We start from the raw sequence: 24,148 nt of genomic DNA on the forward strand, positions 1-24,148 counted from the left end.
CTCTAAATAGGGACAACATCAGCCCTGAAAAAATAGATTTTAAGCTATTTTCTGTTTTTGTTATTTTTGTGACTGCAAGGTTCATCTAATTCATCAAAATCTGGTGTTTTCATTTTGTCCTACGGATAGCAGATTGTCTGGCATGCCCTGCTGGTGGTAAACTGTTGAAAAATTACACAAGGCTGATAAATTCATATGTCAGGTGTATTAGAGCCAAGGCAGGATGGCCACAGCCAAAGGTTAAGCTGACCCATTTAATGAGCTCATTAGCGCATTTATCAGCACTTTTCAGATGGGCCATCCCACAGCCTGTTGTTTGCTTGTTTATTTTTCCAGTGCATGTGATGGGCTAAAAGAGAGTCATATGAAGGACGGAGCGTGTCCAGGCTGTTTAACTGGCATGGCTGGGCTAGCAGGCGGCATGGCATTCTCCATGGTGCTGTTTCAGCAAACACATAAGCAAAACCGCTCTCTCTATCAGGCACTTTCCACAAGTATGATATACTTTGATGTTCCATGAAAAATGCCATAAATCCCATGTCTTTGTGAGGACTGCAAAATATGTTAAATATGTTCGATAAACTATTATATTGTTGTGTTGACTGTATTCATCAAGTTCATTTCATTCTACTCTGTTATTGTAAGAACAATAATATAACAAATATAACAACAACAAATGTAACAAATGTTTTTTTCTTTAAATGTATGTGAAATATAAGTTTATAAATAACTACAAACCAACATGTAATCCATTTAAATATAGTTTTTTTTTAGATTTACATTTAAATTCGATTAGATTATGTCATGTTTATTGTGATAAAATTGCACGAAATTTATATAATATATATATACATATATATAATTTTTTTTAAATTTTTTACGGTTAGACATGACTTCATTTAGACAAGAAGCAAATTTTAGGAATTTCAGGCCCTATTTTATTCCCTATTCGCAAATTGTGCCATCAGTGTTTCTTTGAACACAAGCCGGTTCTGTGTGAGAGAATGAGGCCATTGTGCAGATCAAGTGAAATTCTGACATTACAAAGCAGTTAAAACACAGGTAATGTCAGTGTCTATTGTCAGAGGTCTGTTATTCAGCAATGAATAGGAATGGGATGAATTTAGGCAACATAATGAACACAAAAGCACCATATAAAAATCTAATCTCATCACAGCAAATAGAGACATAGGTGAGCCAGTGGAGAGCAATTTGTGTCTATTTGTATAAATGAGAATAAAATGTTCGGAGACCTTGGGAGAATTGAAGGCATGCTGTGATAAGCAGGTACTCTGAGAGAAAGAGGAGAAGGTAAGAGGCAGATGGGTTTTTAAATGATTTTAAGATGAGCCCTCTGTGCCTTTCCTCTGATCATAGATAATGGAATCTCATTAAATGTGTTCAGTGTGCCACACTCACCCGCAGGAAGCCGTCCAAGGAGCCATTCTCCATGTACTCGGTCACTATCATCACAGGCTTACCTGAGGAGAGACAGAATTCAAACATGTCTCAATCTAATCGAGAAAAGATGTGCCAAATTTGAGCTATGCTTTCCTGAAATGATGTAATTTCTGTTGGAAGGTTTAAATTACCCAGTTTGCAAACTAATGAGCGTTTCTTGAAAAGTCTTCTAAGACAGAATCTTAAAAAAATATTCAAAGGTATGGACAAGTTAGATCTTATGTTTAGATTTTTATTTCATGTTCAATATAATGCCTTTCAGAGTTATATATATATATATATATATATATATATATATATATATATATATATATATATATATATATATAGTATACATACTGTACTATGTATATGCATTACAGTAATATATGAATAATACAGTAAAATATTATGGTGACTACAATAAGGTTCCAGCTGTTAACATTAGATACTAACAATAAACAATATTTTAAAAAGGATTTATTAATCTTGTTTAAGATTCATAAATGCTGTAAAAGTATTTTTCATTGTTATTCATGTTAACAAATGTAGTAAATGGAACTTTACTGTAAAGTGTTACCAAAAATACTTCATATTCGCCATAATGAGAATTCGTCAATATCACCATAATGAGAATCTAGTGAGAATCATTACAAGCATTGAAAATAATGACAATTACAAAAAAAAATCAAAAGTAAAACGTATGAGTGTATTATGATGAGAATTAAAGGGATAGTTCACTCAAAAATGAAAATTATGACTTTCTTTCCTCTGAACACAAAGACTTTTAGAAGAATATTTCAGCTCTGTAGGGGCATCCAATGCAAGTGAATGGTGACCAAACATTTGAAGCTCCAAAATGCACATAAAGGCAGCATAAAAGAAATACATACAACTCAAGTGGTTAAATCCATGTCTTCAGAAGTAATATGATAGATGTCAGTGAGAAACAGATACATTTTTACTTTTCTTTTTTACTATAAATCTCCTCTCTGCCCAGTAGGTGGCAATATGAACGAAGAATGCAAATCACCAAATACAAAAGAAGAAGAATGAAAAAGTGAAAGTAAATGTGGAGAAAGATAGTAAAAACATTTACTTAAATATTGATCTGTTTCTCACCCACATCTCTCATTTCGCTTCAAAAGATGTAGATATAGATAAGACTGGAGTCTTATGGATTACTTTTACTACTGCGTTTATGTCCTTTTGTAGCTTAATAATTTTAGTAAACATTCACTTGCATTGGATGCCCCTACAAAGCTGAAATATTCTTCTAAATGTCTTTGTGTTCAGAGGAGGAAAGGAACTCATGCACAACTGGGATGGCATGAGGGTGAGTAAATTATGAGGTTGAACATTTTTGGATGAACTATTCCTTTAAGAATTTGGTGGTCAAACTGTCAAACAACGCCACGATGCAAAAAGTCCTTATAGTCCTTAAAATGTAAATAGCAGGTTTGATTTTGGGGTGAAATGTGACCTGGGTGTGTTCTTGATAGGTTTTTGTGAGATTCACCCTCATAGTTTCCAGTGCTGGCACATATGGCTATTAAAAATGGCTCCAGGTTGAGCAGCTAAATGTTTTATAGAGTTTGAGAAGGTGAACAGATCAGGTTGATGGCTACAAACCAGGCTTTCAACACATCACAGAGACATAGTCTGAACCCCATAATAAGAGCAGGGCTCTGTGTGCAGAGGTGCACCTCTTCACATGACACCTCTGACACAGTGGGTCAGCCATCATAACCATGACTTACTGTGGCTTTAGCTAAATGAGCGTTTCCAGCAGGATGAAAAGACGCTCGGCTGAACTTGGACGGACCACAAGGTCAACTGTCACTGTCGGAAAGCTTTATTTTCTTCTTCCTACTGCTCGTAAATTACAGTTTTTATCATCTACCCTTTATCTGTGCCTTATTTCAAAGAATACGTAAATCAACTCTTTAAATCAAGAGTCACTTGATGACTAGTCCATGTGGTCACGATGTGTACAGTGTGTGCAGTAGTCATTTTCTTTTTCCTGCCAACAGCCTAAAAGCTGAGAGTTCAGCACTGTAATGAATGCTATTTATGAAAAATGTGCAATTAAAATGACTGGAGAAGAGCAACATTTTGCAAATTATAAAAATGCTGATGCATTTTCACTTGCTGTCAAAAAAGTTTGGGCAGATTAAAGGGATAAATCATCCCTAAATGGAAGTTATGTCTTAATTTAACTAATGAACTACAAGATGAAGAAGTCAAATTAAAAATCTAATTTTGATACCTTGTCAGATTAAAATGATATCTTATTTTACTGGCAATACATTCCATTTGAAATTAGATTTACAAATTATATGGCCAGTTGTGCAGACCCTCAGTAACTTTAAGGAATTCATTGGTAGCTATGCCCATTACACCCATAAATACAGTCTAAATGGATGTGTCTATAATGTAAATGTAAGCGCAGCTTAGTTCTAATGGGGAGACTAGCAGATGTACATCATCGCACCATTAGCTGGGTAATTCCTAGCCAATTACATGTAATCCATTGCTTTATAAGTCTGCTCACAATCTATCACATTGCTGTTTCAGTGTGTTAACACGGCAACCTCCACCACCCCACCACCACCAGTTGAGTCCTGTCCTGCACGGGGCTAGTCTCCTATCTCTGGCAGGATATGACGGTTCCGAGTACAAGTTCCGGACCACCAGACGGGAAATACGCCAAAGAGAGACATTCATTTTCTGTTTTATATTCATCAAATATATGTCATCTTAAAATTCACTCAAGTCTGCAAATCTTCCTGATAGAACCATTGTTCTGCGAATCTCTCAAAAGATTTGCATTTGATGCTACTAATCATAGGGTTAGGGGTGGACGTACGGCTGCTGCTCCAAACAAACACAAGACTTTTTGCAGAATGTGGGTTACCATCTAAACTACAACACAGCCACTCATTGACTTTTATCAGTAAAATCACTGTATGTGTGAACGCACTGTTACTTGTAAAATTTATGCTTCCAGTATGTTCTACAAAAACATATGTTATTTTAACTGCAGACAGTGAAAGAAACTGTTAAATATAGTTAAAACATTAAAGCGAACAATGATTAACTGACCTTTGGATTTCAGTTGAGAGGTTTTATAGTTTATGATAGCAAAAAAGATCCCTCTTCCTAATCCGCACATCTCTCCTGTAAACTTTTGATCCTGAAGTCCTGCTCATAATCAGTATTCTGGGCCCTCCGTCTCTGTGAAGCAGCAAATGGTGCTCCACAAATATTTTGTCTAATGCACGGCCAAAAGCAGCAGGTTAAATGGGGTGTGAAATTCTCTGGATTATTAAGAATTAACAGGGTAGAGTTAATAAATCACGTCACGTCAGAGGCTACAGGAGACACATGCCAACCAACCCCACTGCCCAAACTCTCTACCCCAGACCTACTTTTAATCACACGCTAAAAAGAGCACCACTTCCCTCAGCACACACATACACATTTTAAAATCCCCCGTTCATTCCCAGCAACAGCCAAATTTGACGGTCGTTTACAATTAAGTTTCTCATTATTTACAGTCAAGATCTTTTAAGCACTGCAAGATTTATTCATCGCACATAATGCTCATTTTATGAGGAATTATAGACATGAAAGGAAACTGTTAAATTCCTTCCCGAATACTACTTAAAGAAGAATGATGAGCAACTTGGCCTGGAACACAATGTTTTTCAAACCTTCCTGTGTAAGGACTGTAAGGATTTTATATATATATATATATATATATATATATATATATATATATATATATATATATGTACAGTACATGAATAAAAATCCCAAATCCTGTCATATTTTAAGAGCTTTGTTTTTCATTCACTGTAGCCTGTTGCATAAAATGATGACTAAAAGACCAAGTAGAAACTTTGATGTGAACTGCACGGACACGCAAGCAGTATTCCTACTGTGGTTAGCGCCCACTTACCTGCTGTTCAACAAATCAGTTAGGACAACTGGGTAAATGTTATGTTATACTATTAAATAATACTCATGAACCAAGCTGATAAGGTTTATAATGTGTCACTGCCAACTTTCAGCTTGTGAATGTAATTTATTCTCAGTGAGAGGAATTCTACTTACTGCGGGTGACTACACCCTCCAGTCTGATAATGTTGGGGTGGTCAAACTGTCCCATGATGCTCGCTTCACTGAGGAAGTCCCGCCTCTGTTTCTCTGTGTATCCGGCTTTGAGTGTCTTGATGGCCACGCAGATCTCCTTCTTAGATGGTAGCTTCAAACGTCCACTGCACACCTCTCCAAACTCTCCTGGTGAGAAACAATATTTTAGAAAAATAAAAGTTAACGTAAGAAGCACTATGAATTATGGTCTAATTAAAACATATTTCAAGTTACCTACTTATAGTTGTCAATTTTAAGATTGAGGTTTGCATTTTCATGATGAAAAGACTCTTATTAATCCATTAGGATCTACAGTAGCAACTGACCTTTTGACATAACATTAGTGTTAATGAAAAGAACTGTTCCTATTGTTTCAACAACATACTCACTATGACACTGTGGACTCTTACTAATATATTACTATGACCGGAATCAATATATAAATCAATTAACATTAAGTTTCTAACATTTATTTACCTTTACTGATGTTATAAATGTTAATTTTTGGGAATGAGGGCTGCAAACAAAATCATGCACTTGTCAAGATTAATTTAGGGGGAAAATATCACGTACTGGATACTCTCTACTATCCAGTACATGTGATATCTCGGTACTTTGTATCATCATTTTAAGTGCTTAGGCAACAATGTTTTACCATATTATTTGAATAATTTCTGTAATATCTTAAAACTATCCAAACACACAGAACTTCTAAAGACTTACTTTAGAAACGAGCGTGTCTGATAATATAATGGACTGCAACTGACCAATCCTAACTGAAAGTTCCTGTCTCTCAACTGAGTATGGCATTTGAAATGGCAAGGACATGGGTTTGATTTTCCAGGGAACACATACATTGATAAATGCACAGCAAGTCACTTTGGATTAAAAAAATATATACTGTATATAAAAATTTTACATTTAAAGGGATAGTTCACCTAAAAATAAAAATTATTTCATCATATACTCACCCTCATGTCATCTCAGATGTGTATGACTTTCTGTCTTCTGCTGAACGCAAATTACGATTTTTAGAATATTCAGCTCTGTAAGTCCATACAATGCAAATTAATGGGTACCAACATTTTGAAGCTCCAAAAAGCACATACAGGTAGTGTAAAACTAATCCAAAAAACTCCAGTTGTTAAATCCATGACTTCAGAAGTGATATAAGTGTGGATAAGAAACAGATTAATTTTTAAGTACTTTTTTCTATAAATTCTCCTCCCTGCCCAGTAGGTGTCGATATTCACAAAGAATGTTAATCGCCAAAAACAAAAGAAGAAAAATGTGAAAGTGAAAGTTGAGATTGATAATAAAAAAAGGACTTTAATATTGATCTGTTTATCACCCAAATCTGATTTGATCGCTTTAGAAGACATTCATTTAACCACTTTAGTTGTATGGTTATTTGCTGGCTTTCTGTGCTTTTTGCAGGTTTACAATTTTGGTCAAAATTCACTTGCATTGTGTGGAACTACAGGGCTGAAATATTCTTCTACAAATCTTAATTTGAGTTCAGCAGAACAAAGAAAGTCATACACATGGCATCAAGTTGATTAAATGATGAGAGAATTTTCATTTTGGGTAAACTATTCCTTTAAGGATTGGCTTAGCAGGATGGCAATTGTAGCATACTAGTGAATAGATCTTAGCCTCAAACTGACGTCCAGCACACATAGCCACACAGGTGTAAGAAAAACTTCAAAGTGCTGAGCAGGGTTCAGATCTCCTCATTTGGTTGACAGAGACTTGGATGGACATTTAGGCAAAGATGATGTCACCACACAGACATCCAGGCAAGGACCGTGTCCTGTTTGTGTAATTATATGTACAATTACTTTATTTCCCATGCAAGTTTAGAAATGGGTACAATCCAGCCTTGATGTCTGGAAAATGTTAGCCGGAATAATTGCAAGCTGTCTAAACAGCCGCCATGTTGGACTTGGCCAGTGCTCACACATGATGTTGACCATCTTAAATATCAACCTGGCTTAATCCTTGGCGGTGATCACCCTGATAAGCTATGCAGACAAATGAAGGCCTACGAAAGCATGGAAATAGATCATTTTCCAAGTCTGTCCAAGTGAACACTGGGGTTCAATAGTCTGAGTCCACATTAAAAACCACTGAAAATTGTTATGCTGCTAATGCAGTGTAATTTTTAATGAAAAGAAAAGTAAAATAGGACAATTTTCACAAGTGGATTTTGAACTCAATTTTTAAAGAATCCCCTTTTGGGCACTTTTGTGTTGCTTTTAAAGAGTACGCTAGTCGTAAAAATGCAAATATACACTAGAAGTGACATTTGAGCCAGGAATCGGCACTTATCTATAGTGTGTAAGCCCTGGTGTTTGTATGACGGCTTTGTGGTGGTATATCAAAAGTGAATGGTTCCTTTATTTGCTGGGTGCTGCAGAATAGTCAATGGCGCTATGAATTACAAGGCATTATCTTGATATGTGCTCCTCTGTTTAAGACATCAGGGATGCAGGGAGGGAGAGAGAGAGAGAGAGCAGTGGGGGGTGAAATCTAATATCCCAGCCGGAGGTGTGCTCTGCTTACCCATGCTCCTCTGTTTCGGCAGCAGGCAGTCTATTAATGGCAGTGAGGCAGTGCGGATGAGCGCTGGGAGGGACTCTTTCCCCATCTCAAAAGCCACACTCCTCCTGCTGTGGCACTAAATGATTCTCATTTACACCACCTGCCATGTTTGTTACAAGTGTATTTGTGTCCCGGGCAGGTAACTTTGTTTCATTGCACAAAAAGAGTGAGAACTAACACTGCTTACCTGCTCCAACTACTTTGTCGATAGCAATGCAAGACGCCTCCAGTTCCTTGGCGAATTCGTGCACGGCTTGACTCGGGTCTTCATATGTGTGAGGGTCCACATAGGTCTTGATGCCAGGAAGCCTCACTGAGAGAGAACAAAACAAAATAAACTACATTTGCAATTCCAGAAGGAAATAACAGTGATCACAAGCTTTAGATTTTAGGCTTTGCTTCTGCATAACTGAAATGCTGCATCAGAACTGTATTGCTGTTGTCATGGCACTCAGCACGAGAAAATATTTTTGTTAAGTAGATCCAATTACCCGTTTACACCTGGTTTTACGATGCATCTCGGATGATCCGATCACATGTGGTCAGGTGAGACGCATAGCTGTTTATACCGGGTCACATATATGTGTCTCCTGTGACCACGGATTTGGAGGAGAGGGTCTCTATTTCATGACGACATACATCAGTCACTATGTCAGTGTGTTACTGCATGATAATAAAGCTCTACAAAGTCAGAAAAGACAAAGGAAGTGCAATATAAATGGCACGTTGTTCCCCTTCTGTAACTCACTCGACGTTGTGTTGAATGAAGTGACACAAGGGATCTTCCTTGGGAGCCTCGCGTACCTCTGAAATTGAGAAAAGGCCAATGTGAAATTGGCAGACAGAATTTCAGCGGTGAAGAAGCAGATGGAGGCAATATCCCACACCATGCTGAGGCATCGCCAAACAAGCGTGCCCCGCCTGTACACCAAGGGCGTCCCCCCTCCATCTCAGCCACAGCATCGAGCACCTCGCAGGTGGCATACGCCCCCTGTCTCCAGAACCCCTTCCAGGACCAGGAAAGCTCCGAAGTGCTCCTGAGACATGCCCAGGCAGTCAGACGTTTGCTTCGGAGCTGGTACCAAGACCAATCCATCCCCCGGTGGGCCGGGAGGAGAATCCTTGTTTTCATTATTTTCATTTGTCGCACCTCCTTCGGGCTGCGGATTCTCTGATCTTACGCTCCAAGCGGCAGCACCTCCCTGGAAAATTTCCCAGAGGAAGGACCTTCTTTCTCAGGAACGGTGCACCATCTGACATCCGCGCCCATACCTCTGGAACCTCCACGTCAGGCCCCTGGATGGGATGCAGAAGATCTAAGTGATCTACCACCTGCAATCTACCACCCTTCGCCAAGTTGATCCAATGCGCCTTCTCTCCTAGGTTAGCCACTAAGCGTCGCTTCCGGGATGTTCTCCTCCCTAGCCTTCTGGCCTGCAAATGCAAACGCAATGCCAGTCCCACTACGAGCCACAGGTACTCTGTACTGGAGTAGGGCTCCATGGGCTTAGTTCCCTCCTCAGGCAACACCCCGTGATGTATTTTCCGTGGTACGGTTCCCCTGTCGGCAGACCCGCGTCTCCCTTGGGCAGTTCCACTGCCCCCGGTCGCCGTGCTTGTAGAGCTCCCCCCTCATTAGGCAGGACCTACCACCGCGCCGCTCCCACGTATGGCTTCACAACCCTTGTGGTGTTTGCCACATGTTACCTCCTCCCAGCTATGGCAGGATGTGGCCTCCGCAGGGTCTTTTCCCCCTGAAAGAATAGGACTGGGAATGACCGCCTTCCCCGACGCATTCATAGCACTATGAATGAGTGGCCCCAGCCACTTCACATCCTATGACATAGAGAGAGAAAAGGCTACGGCTGCCGGGCTTGCTCCCATGCTAGTCATGTAGCACCTTTTCCCCCCTCAGGGATGCTGGGAACCTACGGTCTGTATATGACATCTCTTTTGGGGGTGTTGGGGAGGGTTACGTGCAGCCGATACAGTTGCCTCTAGCACGCAGCAGCTTGCTTGCACCTGTCTCAGCAGTTCACGTAACACGGACTAGTGCGTGCTGTTTTTGAATGGGACCCTTGTGTCACTTCATTCGACACAACGTTGAGTGAGTGACAGAAGGGGAACGTCATGGTTACTGTTGTAACCTGCATTCCGTGAGGGAGGGAACGAGACGTTGTGTCCCTCCTGCCACAGAACTAGAAATACCACTGTAAACAGCCGTGCCTTATTCTCGGCTCCTCAGTGCAAAAACCTGACTGACAGATGCATGCCCGCTTCCCACGCCCTTCCCTTCCCTTTAATTCTGTCTGCCAATTTCACATTGTCCTTTTCTCAAGTTCAGAGGTATGCGAGGCTCCCAAGTAAGACCACTTGTGTCACTTCATTTGACACAATGTCTCGTTCCCTCCCTCAGGGAAAGGAGGTTACAACAGTAACCATGACGTATCTTCCAGATGCTGTTGAAATTGTATCTAAGCACAAATTCAATTTTTCAAGCAGAATTATGCATTATTTTAGTGGATTACCTGTATTAAAGGAGCTTCAAGTGTCATCTGTATTGATATCAGATACAAAAATGATGTGAATGTGTATGCATCCGCTTTTTTAAGATTTTCCCATCAACTATTTTTTCCATTTAAAGCCACTTGTAACTTGCAAAGCTTTAACTCTTGTTTTAGTGCAGCGGTTGATTAACAGATGAGGGGTGGTGTGTTACTACTGCCGGGAAGCTTTCAAGATGGATTAGCGTTTACACCTCAAATGCGATAAGTCACATGTGTGTTTGACCACTTTTGTATGTGGTTTATGTTATCCGATCACAAAAAGTTTTAGAGCTGATTTAGACCAGTATTTAGGGCTGACCACATGTGATCGGATTACCCGAGATGCATCTTAATGCCAGGTGGAAATGGGGTCAATAAAGAAAAGACCAATTACAATAAATTTTTATAAATCCCAATGACGAAATAGCTGTCAGTTTTATTTAGAATGGCAAACATTCTATCAATGCAAGTCAATGGGAGATTTTTAAATAAATCATACATTTCTAAAATAAGTGCATTCAGTAATTATTGGTTTATGTTCCGCTAGTCAATATGGCAGCCTTTGACCAATACTGACACCAAGTGGCGTGGATGTAGCACATGCACACGCAAAAGTCTACAGTTACCAATGCCATTATAGAAATGTCCTATTTGCTGTCAGCAATGAGTAATTTATTCCATGAGCAAGAAAGGGCAAAGTGCCCAGAATTTGGCTGTCAGGTGATCTCAACATGGCCCCCATGAGGAGAAATGCTCCATGTTTAGATTATATTAGATTAAACTTTATTGTCATTGTGCAGAGTACAGGTACAGAGCCATGTAACTTAAAACATTTTTAAAATAATAGACAGCAAACCTTAGGCTGTAAAATGAGTAGTTCACCCCAAAGTGAAAATTTTGTCATCCCATTCACTTTCATTGTATGGAAAAAAAATAGGACTTTTAATTTTCTCTTTAAGCGTTTGGGGCTAAATTCATTGTAGAACTTCATTACATAGGGTTCGGGTTAACCAGGATGTTTGAGGAATATCAATCCAGCTGCCTTGCCACCACTGTAAAATACAAATGCTTGTGAGCCACATTTGCTATGCTTGAGAGGTCCAGTGGGGAAAAAAATACTATATTTCATTGCAGATATTGAATATTTTAATCTTAACGATAGGAAAATAATGTTGTCAAGAAATGCAAGTTTCAAGCTTTGCTGAGTTCCAAAACGGAAAGGTCTATAATGGAACCTAATCAGTTACCTAAGTTATAGTTCTATAGGGGACCTCATGCAGGTTAACCTAAGAAAAAATTGTGGGTGTCTTCATTAAATTTCCTTCCCAGTATCTCTACCAGTGTGAGAAATGGTAGTCTATGGACAATTGGCTTGCTGTAAGTTGGAAGCACTGGGATATTATAAAAACCTTACACAGTTACTGGGGTCTTGTAGGCTGTCTGACATTTAAAATGAAATATCACAGCAAAACCTTGTTTTGATTTTATTCCATTTGTAAGGAATTGGTATTAAACACCTGGACAGAACAAGAAAACTGGTGAGACTAAAGCATTATAGGATATATACTTACACTGCCCATTGCCAAAGGGCATTCTCTTTTCATCTGAATGCTTGGACTTGCTGTATCTACAAAACCTGCCAATTAAAGTAATGAAAAGCATTAATTATTGTTAAAGACTTTAATGTGAAGATTTTTCGTGTGTGTTGGGGCTTGAATCACCATGAAATAAGTAAAAAATAAAGTTCTGCATTGCCACGATCATTTGAAGAGGTAACCATAGCCATAATTTGGTGCTTGAACACTTTCTATTTTTATCAGTAGTTTAGGTAGATCAGCAAAAACATAATTCATTCTGTCATTATCTCTTTATTATAGATTTACAAATATGTAACTAAACTCTAGTGGTTTGTTAAAAACAAGACTTTTGACATTTTGATAGCTGTGCTAGGGTGCCAAATGGTAATTTGGGTTGCAACAGAAAACCTCAAAGGGATAACTCACCCAACAATAAAATTTCTGTCATCATTTACTCACCCTCATGTTGTTCCATCATATTTTTTATCTTCCGTGAAACACAAAACGAGATGGACTCTCTGACTAGCCTCAGTCACCACTCATATTTATTGTATGTGAAAAAGATACAATGTAAGCGAATGGTCACTGAGACTATCATTCTGCATAACAGTTTCCATACCAAGAAAGACAAGTAAGCTTCAGTCAACATTCAGTCACCATTCTATCTTCATCTTTTCACACACAATGGACATGCATGGTGACTGAGGCTAGTCATTCCATCTTATTTTGTGTTCAATTGAGGAAAGAAAGACATATGGGTTATGTGAATTATGGTTTTTGAGAGAACTACCCCCCCACCCCACCCTCCACCTTCAAGTCACTGTATAATTCATACACTGTGTATAAAAGTGACCAAAACCTTAACAGACAAAAGTCTGCCAGGAACAACTTGACTGTTTTGCTTTGCTATGAGGCATAACAGTTTTCTGAGGTTTTATAATAAGCTGTAGATTTATGCACTCTTTCATCGCCGCAGTCTGCCAAAATCAGCCTCTCTGCATGACGTGACACTTGACTCTCACCGTGCCCGTTACGTTCAGCAAAACAGGGGCAGGACAAAAATATAGCTTCTGCCAAGTAAATCATCTAGAACTATGTATAGGCGGTCAACGTGAGGGGGCACATATTTCCATGTTTTATATCTGAAGTGTGGGAGATCAGGGGTCCTTGGGAGAGACTTGAGACATCAAAGTGACAGCTTCAAGATGGGCACACTTAAACCCCCTGCCTGACTGCAGTTTGAGTGACATACAGACCTGCTAATCACAATGTAGATCACTACAGTGAGGAGGATGATGGCCACAGCGGACGAGATAGCGATAAGCACAACTTGACTGTTCTCACTGGAGATGGAAAAGGCTAGAGAGAAAGAGAAAGAGAGAGAGAGATTTAGGTACACATTGGAAATATTATGTGGCATATCCTATTGCTTGCTTTTCAGACAGGCCCAAAAAAATCACGTTCTTCTGAATTTCTCATAATTTACCCTGCCATTAGTATTAGTTTTAAAAACAGTAAAAGTTAAAAATGGGTTCCTCTTCTGTCACTCACTTGACATTGTGTCGAATGAAGTGACACAAAGGGTCTTCCTGGGACACCAAACGTACCTCTGAACCTAAGAAAAGTTTTTATTCTGAGCCGAACGGTTGTGCAACAGCAAGCCTCACCTCCACTGGCAATAAGCACTGCTGTTGGATCTACGGCGCGTTTCCAGTTGGCGTTCTCTCTCTAAGCCCCTGGGCGCTTCGACAGTGCTTTTATTGCCTGAAAGAGTGTTTCTCCTCCTAAAAAGAGTTTATTTCCTCTAAAAGAGTTTGAGTTCCCACTCATAAAAGAGCAATACACATCAGGCGTTGAACGCCCTTTTCAGGACGCGTCTTTTAAAGATGTCTTTCCGCCTCTGTGTAACTTCCTGGATGCGGTTGATTTCTCTCCACTTTTGACGGTCATAAAAGCTGCCTCGCGTGCCTGGGCTGCGATCACATGCAGGCAGCGTTTTATGAATGGTTCATGTTCTCAGTGCAAGAACATAGACATGGTAACATTGGGGTCGCAGCTTTCTTTTCTGAAATGAGAGAAAGCCACTTCAGCCGCCCCCCGCGTTGTTCCTACTTCCCACAGGATTGAGGACGAACCCGGCTGGCGTTGAAGGCGATTTGGGATTAATGACAGGCTCGGTTTCGCCGGGTAAATCCCCACGAACCACCCGCCCCCGGCATGCTTTCCTGCTTCCGTCCGAGGTCGGGATGAGTGTGGCTTGCCTCGCGACCAGCCTGCATTCTCCCTTGACCCCCCGGAATTGGATGACGACATCGCCACTGCATCGGAGAACGTCGCAGCGGCGTCTGATGCTGATGACTCGTCTGGGCTGCCACCAACGAGCGCACTCAGTCAATGCTCAGGTGAAACGCTCTCTTCGAGCCCGGCACAATGGTTCCTCTAAAACAATTCCTGAGGCTTCTGGGGCATATGGCATCCTCAGCTGCGCTGCTCAGTTGATGTATATGAGACCGCTTCAGCACTGGCTACATACCCTTCAACCCTTGGACAGACCTCTGCTTTCTGGGGACCGGAGTCCCCTTGCAGCAGGTGTCCAGATGTGTCGTGGTGACCACAGACACCTATTGACAGGGTTGGGGCACCGTGTACCATGGCCACGCTGCCGCAGGCCTCTGGACAGGACTCCGGCAGCGTTGGCACATTACTGCCTAAAGTTGTTGGCTGTATCTCTTGCCCTACGGAGGTTTCTTCCACTAATCCAGGGCAATTACATCTTGATCCGTTCAGAAAGCACCACGATGGTAGCATACATAAATCGGCAGCCATCTCCTCCTTTGGAGTCAGCCGCGACTCAGGTCGCTGCACACCACTCACATTCCTGGCAACTGCAATACGATGGCAGACGTGCTGTCATGGCAGGTTTCGCCCAGCGGAGAGTGGAGGCTCCACCCCTCAGGTGGTACAGCTAATATGGGACCAATTCGGCAAGGCACAGATAGATCTCTTTGCCTCCCAAGACAACTCCCACTGCCCGCTCTGGTAATCCCTGACAGGAGCTCCTCTCAGGACAGATGGGCTGGCATACAGCTGGCCCACATTGGGGGTGGAGCATCCACTCTCCGCTGGGCGAAACCTGCCATGACAGCGTGTCTGCCATCGTGTTGCATTTGCCAGGAATGTGAGTGGCTGCGCAAGTACGCATTTCCCCCAGTGAGCCTTCTTGCACCAGAGGTCGAGGAACAGGTTATCCTGGTGGCCCCTTACTGGCCCACCCGGGCCTGGTTCGCGGATCTTATGCTCCTTGCGACAGAAAGCAGAGGTCCCCAGAAAGCAGAGGTCTGTCCAAGGGTTGAAGGGTATGTAGCCAGTTCCCAGGCACCTACCTGGGAAATTCCCCTGAGGAAGGACCTTCTTTCTCAGAGACGGGGCACCCTCTGGCACCCGCACCCAGACCTCTGGAACCTCCACGTCTGGCCCCTGGACGGGATGCGGAATATCTAGTGGGTCTACCACCTGCAGTCATAGACACAATCAACCAAGCCAGAGCTCCCTCCACCAGGCAACTTTATGCCCTAAAGTGGCGCTTGTTCGCAAATTGGTGTTCTTCTCGAGCCGAAGACCCGCAGAGGTGCACAGTTCGGTCAGTGCTTTCATTCCTGCAAGAGAGGCTGCAGGGGAGGTTGTCCCCCTCCACCTTGAAGGTGTATGTAGCTGCTATCGCAGCCCACCATGACGCAGTAGATGGCAAGTCCCTAGGTAAGCACGACTTGATTATCAGGTTCCTGAAAGGTGCCCGGAGACTGAACCCTCCCCGACCTAGCCTGTTCCCCTCCTGAGATCTCTCTGTTGTCCTCTCGGGCCTTCAGAAACCCCCCTTTGATTCAGTTGAGCTCAAGGCCCTCTCCCTGAAGACGGCCCTCCTGATCGAATTAGCCTCCATTAAGAGGGTGTGGGACCTGCAAGCGTTCTCTGTCAGCAACACCTGCCTGGAGTTCAGTCCGGCACATTCTCACGTTATCCTGAGGCCGCGACCGGGCTACGTGCCCAAGGTTCCTACGACCCCCTTAAGGGACCAGGTCATGAGCCTGTAAGCAAGCTGCCCCGGGAGGAGGCAGACCCAGCATTCTCGTTGCTCTGTCCGGTACGTGCGTTGCTTACGTATTTGGACTGCACGCAGAGCTCTAGATGTTCTGAGCAGCTATTTGTCTACTTCGGATGACGGAGGAAAGGGAACGCTGTTTTCAAACAGAGGTTAGCTCACTGGGTCGCTGATGCTATTCACACTATAGCTTATCACACCCAGGCATTGCCCGCCCCCTTGTGGGTTCGAGAACACCCTAAGAGAAGTGTGGCATTCTCGTGGGCACTGGCCCATAGCACCTCCTTAGCAGACATCTGCAGAGCAGCGGGCTGGGCAACACCCAATACATTTGCCAGAATTTACAATCTCAGGGTTCAGTCGGTCTCGTCCCATGTTTTGTCAGGTCCGAGCCGGTAGAAATTGGTAACACGGCACAACCGACCGGGTGTTCCGCTTGCACACAGCGCCCTTCGCCAAGTTGATTAAGCGCGCCTTCTATCCCAGGTTAGCCACTAAGTGTCGCTCCCTTGATGTTCTCTTCTGGCCGGCGAATTCAGTGGAGAAATTTGCGGCCAGACCTACAACAATTCGCAGGTGCTCTGTACTGGGGTTGGGCTCCACGGGCTTAGTTCCCTTTTCAGGTAAACTCCCCGTAATGTATTTCCCGCGGTATGGTCCCCCTGTCGGCGGACCCGCGTTTCCATTGGGCAGCCCCGCTGCCCCGGTCGCTGTGCTTGTAGAGTCCCCCTCATTAGGCTGGACCTACTTCCCATGTATGGCTTCACAACCCTCGTGGTGTATTTGCCACATGTTACCTCTCCCTAGACTGGGCAGGATGTGGCCTCCGCAGGGTTTTTTCCCCCTGAAAGAATAGGACTGGGAAAGACCGCCTTCCCCGATGCATTTTATAGCTTTAAGATAGCCCCAGCCGATTCACGTCCTATGTGAGAGACATAATGAGAGAAAAGGATGCGGCTGCCGGGCTTGCTCCCATGCTAGTCATGTAGCGCCTGTTCCCCCCCTCAGGGATGCAGGTAACCTAAGGTATGTATGTGACATCTCTTTGGGGGTGTTGGAGAGAGCTATGTGCAGCCGACACAGTTGCCTCTAGCATGCAGTAGCCTGCTTGCACCTGTCTTGACAGTTCACGTAACACGGTCAGTGCGTGGCGTTTTTAGATTGGACCCCTTGTGTCACTTCATTTGACACAACATCGAATGAGTGACATAAGGGGAACATCATGGTTACTGTTGTAACCTCCGTTCCCGAGGGAAGGAACGAGACGTTGTGTCCCTCCTGCCACAGCACTAGACCTACCACTGTAAACGGCCGTACCTTATTTTCGGCTCCTCAGTGCAAAATCATGACTGGCACTCGCTGCCCTGCTTCCCATTATACCCGTATATCCGGGACGGGGCATGCAAATTCTGTCTGCCAACTTGACATTGGCCTTTTCTCAGGTTCAGAGGTACGTTTGGCGTCCCAGGAAGACAACTTGTGTCACTTCATTTGACACAACATCTCGTTCCTTCCCTCGGGGAATGGAGGTTACAACAGTAACCATGACGATTTCCACTTCAACACTTAGTTAATTAACAGAATTAGTTAACGTGAACTAACATGAATATGATATATATATAGTATATATTGTTTATATATTCATTTTCTAACATTATTTATTAACATATTGGTAAAAGAATTTATCATGCTACTCATTTCCCAGAAATAAATAATAGTTCAACATTACCATCACTATATTTAGTCATTATATTTATCAGTTTAACATAATAATTGATTTCAAAAAGGAAGATCTGATGACTGTGATGTACCGATATGAAAATTCCATATTCAGTTTTTTGTTGTTGCATATATTAAGAGGTGAAAATGAGAACCACCATCTCAAGAAAAATTGGACTTTGGTATACATATCACACTAGCTACCTTGATTATGCTGAGAAACCTGTTGAGAGCCACTCAGAGTATAATTGCATAACATGCCTGTGCAATGATTTTCTATTAAATGTTTAATTAGGTAAATAGTCACAATTGAAAGGCCTTCAGCATTTCTACCATATAAAAAAGCTTACTCTGCCTCAATTTATGCAGTTACAGGAATAGTTAAAAAATTATGTAATTATTGAATCACCCCAATGTCATTCCAATCCCATTTGCTATTACTTTTTCCCATGGGAAAAAAATGAGAATTTCTAAAAAATCTTCAAGAAGGTCTTTCCATACAACAGCCATATAAAAAACATATAAAACAGCTTAATTTTTTTTTTTTAAATATAGGACAAATGTATGTATTACTTGCAAGACAAGATGTCAATAGGTGAGCATATTGTGAGCCAATATATTCACAATTTCAGCATTGTTGGTTCTTTGTTCAGCACAGTTGTAAATGCTATGAATCTGGTGTCTGGTGACTGCAATGTGACGGTAAATAGAAAACAGTTGGCATACAGTATTGAAGGAAGTAAGTGCTTACAGTCTGGGCTTGTCTCAAACTCGAATTTGCGACTGCTAATGCCGTAACCTGCAGCAGTGCGCGCTCTGATCTGCAGCAGGTACGTGGTGTCGGGTTTCAGTCCATTCAGTGTCACGTTTGTACCCTTCGACCTCAGGATGGTGTAGCTGGTCTCTTGTTCCTGCTGGAGAAAAGAAAGCACGTGGAATTATTTTTGTTTTTGCTCATTTCATTCATTTATTCCTTTTGTTGGCTCCAGAAGTCCAGAAATGAAACATTTCAGCTTTAAAAGGACTTTGGAGTAACTGAAGCACACTTTCGCATAGCCTTGTGTAAAACAGAGACATTGAACAACTTAAGAAAATCATATTTCATTAGAGACATTCAAAGACATCTCAGTGTGCACAGGAGGGTGACATCCCCACAGGGCAGGAAAATGCAGGCTCATCAAGAGCATCTGAGACATTGCCAACTCATCTTAATAAACTGCCACCTACTTTTCACATTTTTATGGCTTTTCAAAAGATCTCTGTGGTACGTTGATCCTCTGTACACCTGAAAAAACTGATTTATGGGGCGTCTTTGCTTTCAAACCATTGTTTCCAGATGTGCCTTTGACTTGAGAAAGAGACAGGAATGGAATGAGAGCATTTCAATTGTTTATTGTAGAAGTCCTGCAAAGAGTGGAAAAAATCCCACAAACAGAGGGATCACTAATTTGCCAGCACTATCCAGCACATTCATCCATGTAACTTGTCATGTCTTTAGACAAGGGTAGAGTTTTTGCATCCTAGAAAACCTTTAAAAAGTTCATTTGTATTTTGCTCCATCATTGACCTCTAAGAATAGCTAACTTGTCCACACTGTAGATATTGAATTACCCCACACTGAAGCAATTAATGGCAAATGAGATTTGAGAGCATCTTTTCGATTGTCGGCAAACATGTAGTAGATTAAGCTTTATTCGGGTTTCATGTCTAGACTATACACGCTAATAGGATTTTTGATGTTTGCTGGTATGCACCACAATTGTCAGATGTTGCCAGATGAAAAAGGGAATGTACAGTTACGTATTGCTTTAAAAATCCTTTGCTTATCCACTAATCCGAAACAAATGAAACAGTAATGACAGAACAGCCGCTTTTAGAACAATGGTGACAAAAAAAAAAAAAAACAGCAAACAGATCTCTTTACTTTTTAGTTGTTTTACTGTATATCAAAAACTCATTCCAATGTAATAAACCTCCCCACCCAAAAATGCTTCAATTCATGTCGGAATAACCATATTTACACATGAATGCCACCACAATGTGATAACTGCCAGTGGGAAACTCTGGATTTCTTTTGAGCTCCGGCTTTTCTAGATGGGAACATCAAATAAAAAATCATGGCAGAAGCAAACTTACTTGCAGTATTTGTAATAATTAAGTTTTAATGGTGAACATTGCCTGTACATTTTATTTTGTACATTTTTCATGAACTATTTATGAAGAATAGCGATAAAGTTAGCCAGAAAATCTTACTTATTAAGCTGTGCTTATAAGTGGTGCCAGGCTTATGTGGCAAACTACATTTCTCATCCTTCTGGGAATGTGGCAGCACGATAAATGTACTTCTTATATTAAATAAATATTAAAGACGTATTTCATTAGCATTTTATTCTCATATATTTTCACAAGTGCTTAGGAGACATGGGTCCTGTTAGATCAATGATGGTCTTGAACTTTACCTTATATTTGTTACCAGGTTTGTGCTTTGGAAGTTAAAATCAATTTATGACTTTGAGGTTTGTGAAATGCATGCTTTGAGAAATGCAATCAGGAATATTTTTTTTTTCTTTCAGTCTGATCAGGTTGAAAATTCTTCAGCTGAAATCAGTCTGCGCTTACTGAAAAATGTTATCATTGCTGCCCAGTGGCTGAAGCTGAAACTGAAATGTCCACAGAGCTGCACCAAATGCAAGTTGTAAAGCCATTTGTATTTTTTTGTAAATTATGTAATACAGTCGACAGGAATGCATATTTTATGAAAGGGGTCAAAGTTTCCTTGATCTTTGATATATAAGAGGTCATTCTACTATAAAAACATAATGTAAGTTTGAGAACTCAAAACTTCCTCTTCAATAGAAAAAAACAGGCAAAAATGCAGCAAAAATGGCTAGTTTGGAATTAGTAGATTTAGTGACGTCACAAGGACCAATACATCAGCAAAAGACTGCCTCGACAGCAAGACTTCAACAGCCACTTTTACAACGTTGCACCCTTGGCCCCGCCCACTGGGTGCGGGCCAAGGGTGCGATGATGGGGCAGAGGAGAACGGGGCACAGGACCGACCTGACCGAGCTGGGACGAAACAGGACCGACAAACAGGGCCGACGTAAGGGAACAAAAAAAGACGAACTGGCACTGGACAGCACACAAGAGGAGGCTAAAATAGACAGGGCAGGTGTCACTAATAAACTAATAATGGGAAAACAAGGAGGCGGAGTGTTAAAGTCTTGTATATTGTTTTATGTTCCTATTTTGGGTTTTTGTTTGCGAGAGACAAACAAACTATTGAAGTGAGTGCATGCTGCCAAGATGACATAAGCACGCTGCACCCATGTCAATTACAGACAGACATGGAGCATGAGTGTCCGGATACTGACACGGACCGAAACTGAACCAGACAGGAAGTCAGGATCCAGACACCGTGCTCCTGAAACAAGGCATGAAACGGCAGGGAATGCAACTGAAACCATGCACTCACACAAAGACAGGGAACGAAACACAAGACAGACGTGGGACGATAATGCCATGTCAGACAAAAATCCAGACTGACAGAGTGACAGGACCATGACAGAAATTTCACATGTCATGACTTTTGATATTTTATGGTGCTGCTGTGATATAGTGAACAGTTTAATATATGTGGATGCAATGTGTCAGATGTGTGATTTGTGGAAACCCTAGTATTAAGTTTTATAATGTTGTAGAGCTTGTTCATTCTCTTCTGACTGAGTTTCAAATATGGCTGTATTTGAGAGGCTGCACGATGTTTGCCAATCATAACAGTGGGTGTTATATGTTGAAGTTTTAATGAGGAGCTGAGGCCAAAACCAAGCGTTTCAGACAGATGGCCAGAGAAATGGTGGAAAATTATTTATATATATTTATATATTATATATATTTATTACTAAATTATGACAGTTTCGGTGCAAAAAACAACAACTTTATTAACATTATCAGTGGATCTCAGGGAAGATAATAAAAATATATATTTACTGTATATATAAAAAAAAATAATATATCATGATCCCTTTCACTCTACTTGTTAACCCAAAGCCCAACCCTAAACCTAACCATCAGTGGAGAAAAAAGTACTTGCAGAGCAGAAATGCAACCTCTGAATCACGCACAACATTGATTATCTGAACACAATTACTTCCTGGTTTACATTGGACCAGAACCCTTGTCTCAGAGGTTGCTCATGTAACACGCTATAAGTAGTGCCACAGGAAAAGATAACCACCATTGAACTGATGCAAAAATGCTGGATGGGAGAATTCTTCAGTATTTTGGCAGAATGGAATCGATTTCAAGGTAACAGAATATATGTTTTTTAAATCATGTTTTCTTTCTTTTTTTTTGCAATATATAAATCGCAAATATTTAATTATAATATAGTTTTACCAGTGCCCGATTTTTGGGAGGGCTCTTAAAAGCATGAAATGGACTTATATTGTCCCTGCAGCTGCCTTTGATGTCACAGCTCATGACAGTCGCTAGTGAAGATCCTGAGATGTTGTGTGTACTTTTGCTGCCATCAGCCAATCAGTGTCATCATTACATAATTTTCCTTCAGCTCCAGAGTGATTTGGCACCAAAAAAAACCTGGATGTGGAACTGAATGCCAATGAGCAGATTTCAAATTGTGTACTGCACCAGCCGAGCAACCTCTATTGAGATGAATGGCAATGCTAACAGATAGCTTACTCCAGGAATAACAGACCTCCTTGGTACACAGTAATATCATCTGTATATCTACCACAGTTCTATAAATACAGTGGGACGACGACTGACACAACAAACGAAAAATACTTATGTTGTAGTGAGACTTTGTGGAAACCCAGTGACTACTGCAAACATCACATTAGATCTGGATCTGCGACAATCATTTCTAGTTTCTGAACAAAGAAAAAAAGCCGAAATCTCTAGACTTTAAATGCAAAAGCCACAAATGGAGTGCATCAGGTTTTATGGTTGGAGGAGCCCTTTAATAAAAAATCACTCTCAATGTCTGTCTGGGAACAAGAAACCAATACCTTGTGCCGTATTGTATGCATCTTTGTTTGAGTCATAAATCTTTTCGCAGGTTGTCAACTGGATCAACTGGAAATCATATACAGGTGTGCCTTAAGTTTTCCTGCAAAAAATATCCTTACCATATGTCCTCAGTCTGCATCAGCCACCTCCAGTTACTGGAGGTTGACAAGGCGTGCAATTGTTACTTTCGACAAGTGTGCTATTGGTGGAATTTAATATGCTTGTCATGTTCTACTTTGACAGTCTAAATATTGCAATCTGGGCTTACAGCCTTCCTCTCTGCTAAAGAAAAAAAAAATCTGTAAATATAAAATGAGTTTCCCAAGCATTCCTTCCTTCCAAGCTTAAGTAGAAATAAACAATCTCAAATACACTCCTAGATCAATATGATAAATGGACAAACTAGTCACAAATGTGTATTCCCACATTTTCTGCTTGCATTAAGACCATTAAAAAGCTCTATCTGTCAATAACTGCAATTTTAAAGGATTGCCAAAAAGACGAGAGCGATCGGGATGCTGTAACTTCAGGGAAATATGAGACAGATTGCTCAACTATTTAGAGATGCTTGAATTGTGGGGCTCTTTCCTCTTTCATAGTATTGTTAATTTGATATATACACACAAAGAGTGGAGTATTTCCCCTCTCGCATATAATCAAAAAGAGATTTATTTTAAGTGAAGCAACATGGACCTCTTGGATCAACGGACTGGATAACACATTCTCACAGGAGCTGCATCACATGTTACCTTGTGCATCTTGATACGTTTTTGAGAATTCATTAAGCAATGTTTGTTTGATTTTGTGATATACAGCATTATTCAGTGTAAACATTATGGTGTTTTTTGAACTTGGTCTCTTTTATGAAGTTTACATGTTAAAGTCTGTTTGTGTTTCTGGGGCCAGTGCATCAATGAGTCCGGTAAGAAGATTTGGGGCCCTCTTTCCTTTTAAGTATGTTTGCCGGTGTG

General features: G+C 41.2%; 1 protein-coding gene across 3 annotated transcripts in view; it reads right to left on the reverse strand.

The window, feature by feature from the left end:
* The window catches only part of LOC127654693 (ephrin type-A receptor 3-like), a 187,833-nt gene that overhangs the window by 34,562 nt on the left and 129,123 nt on the right, over positions 1 to 24,148 (reverse strand). For all 3 annotated transcript variants that reach the window (XM_052141973.1, XM_052141975.1, XM_052141974.1), the window contains exons 7-12: positions 18,895 to 19,057; positions 13,582 to 13,684; positions 12,320 to 12,384; positions 8,390 to 8,515; positions 5,560 to 5,745; positions 1,420 to 1,481 (exon numbers count right to left, since the gene is read on the reverse strand). In XM_052141973.1, coding sequence (XP_051997933.1) covers positions 1,420 to 1,481; positions 5,560 to 5,745; positions 8,390 to 8,515; positions 12,320 to 12,384; positions 13,582 to 13,684; positions 18,895 to 19,057 — 705 coding nt within the window. The remainder of the gene's footprint in view (positions 1 to 1,419; positions 1,482 to 5,559; positions 5,746 to 8,389; positions 8,516 to 12,319; positions 12,385 to 13,581; positions 13,685 to 18,894; positions 19,058 to 24,148) is intronic.

The sequence above is a fragment of the Xyrauchen texanus genome, chromosome 14, assembly GCF_025860055.1.
Source record: "Xyrauchen texanus isolate HMW12.3.18 chromosome 14, RBS_HiC_50CHRs, whole genome shotgun sequence".
Taxonomy (NCBI): Eukaryota; Metazoa; Chordata; class Actinopteri; order Cypriniformes; family Catostomidae; genus Xyrauchen; species Xyrauchen texanus.